Source organism: Dermochelys coriacea, chromosome 13, assembly GCF_009764565.3.
Source record: "Dermochelys coriacea isolate rDerCor1 chromosome 13, rDerCor1.pri.v4, whole genome shotgun sequence".
NCBI lineage: Eukaryota > Metazoa > Chordata > Testudines > Dermochelyidae > Dermochelys > Dermochelys coriacea.
In genome coordinates, this window is record NC_050080.1 from 2,159,435 (window position 1) to 2,169,099 (window position 9,665).

Below are 9,665 nucleotides of genomic sequence, written 5' to 3' on the forward strand. Positions count from 1 at the left end.
TGGAAACCCTGACTGGAGAGCCTGGCCAGGAGTAGTGTGCAGAGAGGAACAGAGCTTTTGCTTCTGGATCTATCTGGGTTCTTCTAAGAAGCCCTTTAGAACGGTATATGCAAGTCACCCTGTCCCTCTCCATTAGCACGCAGCCAATAGCACAAGACTTCTTTCCTCCCTGAGACATTCCCCTCAGCAGTCTTTGCCATTGAGCCCCTCGCTCCTGTTTGCTCCAGGCCCCAGTGCCTTTCCTGGGGCCTCGCCCCCCACCTCTCCCTAGCTGCATGGAGTAAGGATTTGAAAGGATGTGATTTCCAGAGTCCTGAAAGATGCCTGTCTGGGATTAACTGTTATCATCCCTTCCTAATGCCTCTTAACCCTGAGTAAAGAGCCCACCCTAGTCTCCAGCTGCTGAGACCTAATCCTTACAGCTAGAGTAGAGGATGTTACACTTCCTTTCTAGACTAGCACAGGCACTCCGGGGCTCCCAGTGCAGGAGGGGAAGCAGGATTAGGGTTAGGTGGCAGTTTCCACTGTGCAGTTTCCTTGAGGCGCTGCCCAGCCACACAGCTGTTCTCATGACACCTTACCCCAAATTGATACCCCAGGGCCTATTCCAGGCATTCACAGGAAGCACAAAGCTGAAATCCTGCTTCTCTCCATTTTGGCCTCTGCCCCAAACCCTCCTCTGCCCAGGCTCTTGCCAACTCCTTTAAAGCCAAGAGAGCTCCTGCCAGATCCTCTCATAATTCCTTTCCTCATCTCCATCTGTGTCCCTTTTTCACCCGTTTGAATGAAGTCTGCACTATTCTGTGTCCCCCCGCCCCCGCCCAGAGTCCCTGGAGTTTGTGCTGCAGCGCCATCTCTCTTATCTATCACTCTGCATAGAAACAGGCCGTTTTCCCCGGCCTACCCACTTCCCTGTTACCCCATTTCCTTCCTCATCTTGAGCAACCTTTATGCTCCCAGTGCAGCTCCCTTCTCGGCTGTCTGTTGCCTTTCCCTCTCCACTAAAACTCCCCTCAAGTCACTAACCCCACCCCCTTCCCCTCCATGACCTCTGCTACTTCTCCTCAAGCCCGTCCCATGACTGTCCACTGTTTGTTCTACTCCTACTTCGTTGATTGCTGCTTTGGGGACCCTTTCCTCCTCCTCCTCCTGTTACCCCCACTGTTGGGTTCGTACTCTCCCTTCTCCCTACCACTTACCTTCTGGGTGACCTCACCTCCTCCTGGGGTGTCCCTTATTTCCATTGTGCTGATGGCTCTCAATCTACCGCAGCCTAGACTCTCAGCTTCCCCATCTCTGCTCTCTCCTCCTGCATGTTCCAACACTTCCTCAGCCTGAACACAGTGAAAAGCCCAACTTCTCCATCACCTGACATCCCTCCCCATCACTCAGACTCACAATCACAGAGTTAGCTTCGATTCTTCCATTTCCTTCTCTCATTGCATCCAGCCTCCTCCCTCCCTCCCAATGTCACCACTCTTCCCCACAGCCAGAATTGTGCTTCACACTGTGGCTGTCTGCCTCGGCTGGCCTCCCTTTCCTTTCAGTCTATTTAACACACAACAACTGAAGTCATTTTCCTCCCTAACCACCTCTCCTCAAGGACCTCACCAGCTCTCCTGTCGAACTCACTGTCCCTGTTTTTAAAGCACTGCCACCTCTGCCATGGTCTGCACCTCATCCCCCTCTTGCACACTGCCCACATTTCTTGCTTTATTGCTCCCTATCCCCTCCTCCTCCTCCCACCAGCACCTTTGTGCCTTCTTTCATTGTCCTCCCCCACCCAGATCCACTGACTAGGCCTCATTTCCCATGACCAACCTCCTCTTAAGTGCTGTCTGCTCTTCATCTGTAACCCAAATTACACCAGGATCTTCAGACAGCAGGGGGATTAAGCCTGCTCAGAAAGTAGGCTCCTAATTGCTTAAGCAGCCCCAAATTCGTTCAGTAGTAAAGAGCACCCAGCAGCTGCCACTGAACTCGATGGGTCTCCTTGTGTGGATGGAGGGCCCAGTGGGCAGGGCTCTAGCCTGGGACTGAGGAGACATAGGTTCAGCACAGACTTGCTGGTAGGCTTGCACAAATCAGCCAGCCTCTCGGTGGCTCTTTTCCCCACCTGTAAGCTGAAGAGAAGAGCCCTGCCCTGCCCCACAGGAGTGCTGAGAGAACAAGCAAGACTGTGAGGTGCTCAGATACCAGTGACCGGGACTAAAAAAGTACCTGAGAGAGAGAAAAAGTTACTCATTTGCAACAGGTTATGGTTGTGTTTGCAGGGTTGGAATTAACTCATATGCTCCGGGGATTGTCTCTCATTGGTGGAGCACATCATGCAAACGCACAGTCCTAGAATATTTTAGTCCCCGTCATTTGATTTTTTTTTTTTAAATGAAGGCATTTTGTGTGTTGAAGAGGTTTTTTGGATGAGCCAAAGGACATCCCCAAACATGCTCAAGGCTACCTCTCCTCCTATTTCTGTCACACCTATGTGTTGCTGGCACTGGGAAACACCCTCTTGCAGAGTATGCTTGGGTGCCCCTGCTGGAACAATTTGTATAGTGGGGGTGCTGAGAGCCATTGAACCAAACTAAACCCTGTATTTGACGGAAACCACTGGGGGGGCAGGCAGCACCCCCAGCACTCCTAGTTCCAGAACCAACACCAGGAGCATGAAAATTACTCAACTGACCATAAACAAACAATGAAACCACTCCATACAACATGCTGTCAAATGCAGAGAAGAACCAGAAACTGAGAACACTGTTTCCCCTAATCCTTAAGTTTCAGTACTCCGAGGAGTCAGTTGGAACAACTGTAGGTACAATATTTTCTCTCAGTTGATTGAGCCTTTAAATTTTATGCTAATTCAGCCAAGCTCCCGAGTGTTTCATTGCGATTCTAGCCCGTTACAAACTGCAGTGAATATATCTTTGTACTATAGGTGAAAACCTCTCCCTACTTGCCGGTTTTATTAGCGTTAAAACAGATGCATCTGATCTAACTCCTAGCAGAGCAGAGCGTTAGTCTGACTGTTCGTACAGTATATTTATAAAATACAAACACACACACACACACTCTCTTTGATAAGGGGAACTGAGAGCCATGGCAGTGCCTCTGTGACAGAGCAGCAGTTGGAAGGTGCCTACAACTTGACAGTCTGTTCTGTAGGGCTCAAGACTGCATCTTACATTCAGTATGTAAAGTGCTGTACAAGGGGCTCTGAATCAAAACAGCAGGTGCTGGTGGAGTTTTCTCCTCTGAATTGGATGTGCCACTTTGGGGCAGCAACTGTGCCAGTGTCTTTTCCTGAACCTCCCTCTTACTTTTCCATTGCAGGTCCTACTGATCTCAGCATGAAAGGTGGGGCCTCAAGTACAGCCCCTTCTAACAGCACCAGCAGGGGGATGCCAGCTGCTCAGCTAAGCCCCACAGAGATCAGTGCAGTGCGGCAATTGATTGCCGGCTACCGAGAGTCAGCAGCTTTTCTTCTTCGGTCTGCAGATGAACTGGAAAACCTCATTTTACAACAGAACTGACTCCTGGTGTCTGTGTAGCTCCTGTGGCAGAAGACAATTTACACCCTTTGGAAACAGGCTCCCACTGGGATCCTGCTCAGGACTAACCATCGTCCTTCCACCCAATAGCTGGTACATTTAGTTTTTAAAGGTGGAACCCTAGAACCGTTTTCTTTCACACTCCAAGCACCTGGGACTTGGGGCACAAGGACACATTTTTGATTCTCTCAACACAGGTGCGCCTAGATGAGCAGAAGCAGCCAAACCTACAGCTTGGATGGATGTGGGATTTTTTTTAGGGTGGAAGGGAGCTTGGGGAGGCTTGGGGCTGCAGATGTATTTAGAATAACCTTTGTGGACCCCAACATTAGAATCCCATCCCCAGATAATTACCTTTCAAGGTCTTAGGTGAGCAGAATTGCATATTTATTGAGAAATGGACCCTCCTCTCCTCTTAGTAATTTATTTTTCTGAAAATGGATTCTTTTGAGTTTGTACAGATTGCCAGTTTTGTGTCCGTCTGATCAGAAGGAATTTATTCCTGTGAAATAACACATTCCATATCACTACACTACTAATGGCTGAGCAACTCCATCGGCTTCTCCTAGGAGAGACCCCTTTCCACAGGATGTAAGTTTGCCATCTAGCCCTAGAACTTCTAGGCTGCTCAGCCTCCAGCAAGCTTAGGCAGAAGCTGAACAATGAGGAAAGAGTGTCTTGTTAGACCTTTACTCAAAGTGGTCCTGTAGCAGTAGCAATGGGGTCAATATCTCCTGCAGAGACTCAGCAAGCTCAGTAGACCTCCAACTGGAAGGACCTCTTACACTCATTTAGCTCAGTGCAGAGCAAAACAGGAAATATCTGAGAACCCCTGTCATGCATTCACCATCCATATTCTACCTCACACTCCATTGTGGGCTTTTTCCAGGACTCATCGGGGTTCTGAAAGTTCACTCCATAATGTATATCACTATGATGTGTATCCAAGACTGGGGAGCAGACAAGTAGATAACACTGAGGAGTCAAAACTAAGCCAGCAGATGGACAACTGACCCAAGCTGGCTCCCTTTTTGTTCAGAAGAGAAGGAAGGACATGCACTGCTGATGGACAGCAGCTCACTGTCACAATGGATGATGTCTGACCTCTCCTCAATGAGGAATCCCAGGCCGTCTCCACAAATATACGTGAAACCAGCGCTGGGGGCAGCAGCAAGAGGACTGTTTAGAGAAACTCACGTGACTAATAAAGACTAGTGCAAACTTTTAGGGAGAAAAGTAAACTACTTCAGTTAAACAAGCAGTTCATTCCTACTCAAAAGGAAAGAATTAGGAGACTCTCAGCAGCAGAAAGGGTGTAAATTCTCCCCAGGACCCAGGTTCCCCCTTCATGCCCCCGTAACAGTCCTGGGAAAAGCTCACAATTCCTAAAGTGTGGGGAAAAATCTGGCCTGATTACTACTGCTGTTTCTCCCCAACTCCCACCCTCCCAAAAAACAAAACCAATGCATTTCCCTTTGCTCAGTGCAATACCTACTACCAGTGCTGCTAAAACCAGGGACTTTGCTCGGGCATCAAGATGCTGAGCAGGGCCAAGCAATGCAACATAGTCTGTAGCCATAAAAAGCAGCAGTAAATTGCTGCCTAAGAATCTGTGAGAATTCTTCTCACCCTCTCCCTTGTCCGTGCTGGCAGAATTCTTCTCCTGTCGCCTTTCTAGGGCAAGGACCACAAGCAGCAGCACCAGATAGACTTGAAGAATATTAAAATAATTTTGATCATTTTAAATGCAGGTGGTTTCCTTCTCTGAAGTTAGCTCCTTTTAGACCAATTTACTGAGAACTCGCTTCAGTGATGAAGGTTTCTTCTCGGCAGTGGTGGTCCACATTGTCCCCAGTCTCTTCCCTCCCTCCATCCCCATCCCCCATACTGCAGAAATAACCATACTAGCACATGGGGTTTACACTTTCAGGTAGCACAGGTTGGGTACCAGCAGGGACTGAGCCTCAAATGGTTTTTCAAGAACCTTTTTAACCAAATTAGTTTCCATTCATACTAGTGGGAAAACTGCTGGCTAAAAAACAAGGCCCTATCCCTTTTCTTAGCTGTAAAGTAGACCAGGCTTCTGGCTCTCTAGAACAGGACTGCTCAGCCTGGCCCTAAAAGGGATTAACTAGTGCATCGACCACTTTCCCCAGACCCTGAACTCTCCCCAGCTGCTGGAGAAAAGGGATTTAATTCCTGACCATTTTCTACACTCAGACAGCCCTTGCAGGGAGAAGGTGATGGTTTTGTTGTAAATCAGAGTTGATTCCCCTCATTTCAACATGAGCCAGCAGGGTGGTTCTTTGGGAACGTTCTAACATTTTGGTTCTTAGCATATATGGACAATAGACAAAATCTGACCAAACTCCAGGGAGTGTGGGTCAGTATCAGCGCCAAGGTATCTGAGAACAGAATGACCACACACAAGCCCAAATTTCAGGTCCACACTTTCCCCAGCACTTCACAAGCCTGCTTGATTTGTTCACTGCATCCTCCCATACTTTGAATTTATGTAAATATTTATTTTTATGTGTACAATACCATGAAGTAGCAAACCTTCTACAAAATGTTAACTACAGTCATTTGTGAAAGTCTTAATGTTAAAGAGAGGCAGAGACAATCGCTGTCCCAGAATTCTCTATATACATTACTTAATTGTTGCCTCCGCTCCTTTTAAGAGGCCATCAAGAACATGCAGCCATAAATTTGCCAGCCAATTAACCAACAAAGACATTGCCCAGGGGCTTATTATAAACAGATCAACATCAGCTACAGTTTGTTTAAAATTGTATTTATGCAACATCTAGCTGTTTTTACCAGATCACCCTGGAACTTCATGTTTAGTAGCTCTTAATATTTAAACCACTGGTAGAACACAGCTGAGACTTATGATTGCATAGGAAGAAGAACTGACAGCCTACTGTGTAACATCAACTCATGTTCATAACCTGCAGCTGGCTGGCACAAACTCGGATTTCTGAAGCCCTGGTGACAGTAGTATCTGTGACAAGTTGTGAAACAAATGGGATCCACTGCGTATTGGTGTCAGGGAAAGTTTTATGTAAACTGCATCTTTAGTCTCTTTGGCGCTATCTCCAGAGAACATCTCAGTGCTCTAATTGATCCTTACTCAACAGCGGTCCGACTCGACTCAGAGGCTGTTTCACAGCCATATTCGTAAGTTTTCACTAGATATTAAAGGGTTAGGAATCTCAATTTACAATTCTCAATGATAAGGAACGAGCAGGAGCAAAATACCCTGGCTTTCTAGAGGCTTTGTGAGGGGCAAAAGGGGAGCACTGGGCTAGCAGATGGTCTGGAAAACCAGTGAAGATGATGATAAACCTCTCGTCTTAATCACCACCACTTGTACACAGGGAATGTTCAGTTCCCAATGACAGTGTTTCAGCAAGGGGAAGTGTTCACAGGATTCCCAGCAGACATGACCTGTACCTCCCCACTCCAAAGGGCCACCTTCTTTCCACAGGTGGCCATAGGATTTAGTACCAGTCATTTACAAAATGCTGCTTTGAACTCAGAGGGTTAATATACTTTTGATTTGTAATTTTTTGTAACACTTTTTACAAGGTAGCATAGTATTTCACCAGAATACCAACTACAATCCGTCCATGGTCTGATTTTTATATAATTTAGTGGTGCTTTAGAAACTTTTGTTTGGTTGTTTCAGAGCTGTACAGCTCAGTTCTTCGCCTGTATCTACCTAAGACCAATGTGAACCTTTGTATTTTTGCTCCTAATTTTGGACTCAGTGAAAGTGTACTGTTTACATGTACAGAACTCCCAGCCCCTGTGTGTTCTGCAAGACCTGCTGTTGAAGAGGAAGATGCACCTCACCCAGTTCATCTGCTTAGCAAAGCCACAGACACACTGACACATAATCAACCATCTTAAAAAAGACAGAATTAGGATGTGCTGCAAGAGATTTCAGCATTTGCACAGCCTAACACACTTTTAAGTGATCAATTTAAAAAAAAATAGCTGTAGCTTAAAATTTGAGAGCTGATCTGAGAGGGTGAGGAGACCATAAACAGCCAGGACCCCAAACAGAAATAGAACCATATGATGGTGCTGTTTCACTGCCTTTCCTCCCTGACGTCCCAGGCACGAAGGTGATGAAGCTACCTAGCTGATTTTAGGGTTCCAGTCGAGTCTAGAACAATGCTCAAGCCTAGTGGAGGCCAGGGAGAAGGGGGAAACCCCTCTTTCCTTCAGCACAATTGAACACATTTTTACTGATTCACAAATCATCTTAGATGTTAATTTCAAATAAAAATGATAGGAGAGTATTCTCTCTAGAGACACCGGAGGTCCCAAATGGAGTAGGAGGCAGTTTATTTAGAAAGTTAGTACATTGGTGGGGGGAGAGAGGGGACACGATACGCTCAGAAACTGAGCATATGGCACTTAAATCACCATGGAAAGAGAATCCAGCTTCTAAGGTGACACTTTATTGCTTAATCAATTGATTAATTTCTAAATGATATTTTTGCAGATAGGCACCTATGCAACTTAATGTGGCTCTTTTAAGCAGATGAGCACTTCCTCCTCAATAAGCTGTATAAAAATTTGTGTTATATACTGTGGATTTTTCCAGTAAGTGTGGCTTAATATTTTAATTCTTAGAATGTGTGTCTATTATATGTGATGCAACTTAATTCTGTTCTGTTTGTGGAATGATTAGCACAGGCCAACTCCCTGTCCCCCTCACTTAACAAAGACCAATGAGCTGTTAATCAAGCTGTTATTTCCATGGTATTACTTGCTAAATGCACTGATTTCATAAGTATGTGGAATCCTTTATTTCTTTTGAATCTGTATATCATATATAAGACTGAATCTACTTAATAAACACTGTATAACAAACAGGACTCAGATCTCCAGTGTCAAACACAGCTAGGGTCACTTTTACCTCGTTTGTAAGGCTTTTTCCACCAACTGAGACATATGCCATCAGCTGTCTCCCGAGTTCCCATTAGAGATCTCGGATTTGCAACACAGTCTGAGTCTGTGACCTAACACATGGAAGGTCAGTTTGATTGTTACTGGTACCAAGAACAGCTTTCAAATTTAGGTGTTTTAAAATAAACAAAACACACATCTTCATCACTCAAGTACCTTAAAACAAGCTGTGCTGTCTCTTCCTTAACAATCAGCTGCTGCTATTATATTTTAGATAGCTACCTCAATAGTCACTTCTGGGACTGGCAAAGCTGGTTTTTTACAAAATGAAATTTTTTTGCTAGAAGTGTCTGCTTTCATGGAAATTTTATTTGCTTTTCCCAGTGAAAAACTTTTTTTTTTAAATGAAATTCAGTATTGTCCATAAAAAATAGTTTCCTGACCAACTCTGTTAATTACATATAATAAAATAAATAACTACTTGGCACTTACATGGTGCCTCTGTACTAAAGGATCTCAAACCACAACACAGTTAAACCTCACTAATTCACATCTGTGATCTGGTGACAGAGACAGAAGGCCTAGGAAAGACAGGTATGACAGGTTTTAAAGAGCCAGATTGTATGCGAAAACAAGTTTCCATTGCCCTACCTTTGATTCCAGAATGGGCAGAGCTTCCCCAGCGACAGACAAGAAGTTGGCTGACTGATACTTGCAAGGGAGTGACCAGGAGACCCATTGTGAATGGCTGAATATTGTACATTAGTAAGCAGTCTATAAGAAATAGCAGAGAGGGCATCCTAAATTGTACTTTATCTAACAATTCTATATTAGTTGTAATTATTCATGATATTTCATAATATATACACTAGTAAATGTGTTCTATTGTGTGTTTTGAAAGCATAATGAAGTCTTAGTAATACTAGACCTCTACTCTTAAATCTACATTGAGTAGTGAAGAACCATTCTAATTATGGGGTGTAGGGATTACTGTGCATGTCTACAGTGAGTTTTGAGAACAGTTAGAAATACCTGTCATTGTTTCAATAACTCCACACCTGCAAATGTTGACTCAAGGAAGTGATGGATTTCGCTGTTACTTCCCAGCTAGTCAGTCATTCCATTAGGACAGGATCACACACTGGAGCATTGCTCAGCTAAATGCAAAAGGCAAGTAGGAGGTGCTCAGGT

The 9,665-nt window shown here is 45.0% G+C and overlaps 1 protein-coding gene across 4 annotated transcripts in view; it reads left to right on the forward strand.

Annotated features, from left to right (window-relative positions):
- Positions 1–8,443, forward strand: part of NOL4L (nucleolar protein 4 like) — a 100,753-nt gene extending 92,310 nt beyond the window's left edge. For all 4 annotated transcript variants that reach the window (XM_038369923.2, XM_038369926.2, XM_038369924.2 and 1 more), the window contains one exon: positions 3,334–8,443. In XM_038369923.2, coding sequence (XP_038225851.1) covers positions 3,334–3,533 — 200 coding nt within the window. In that variant the 3' untranslated portion in view covers positions 3,534–8,443. The remainder of the gene's footprint in view (positions 1–3,333) is intronic.
- The last annotated feature ends 1,222 nt before the right edge of the window (positions 8,444–9,665 follow it).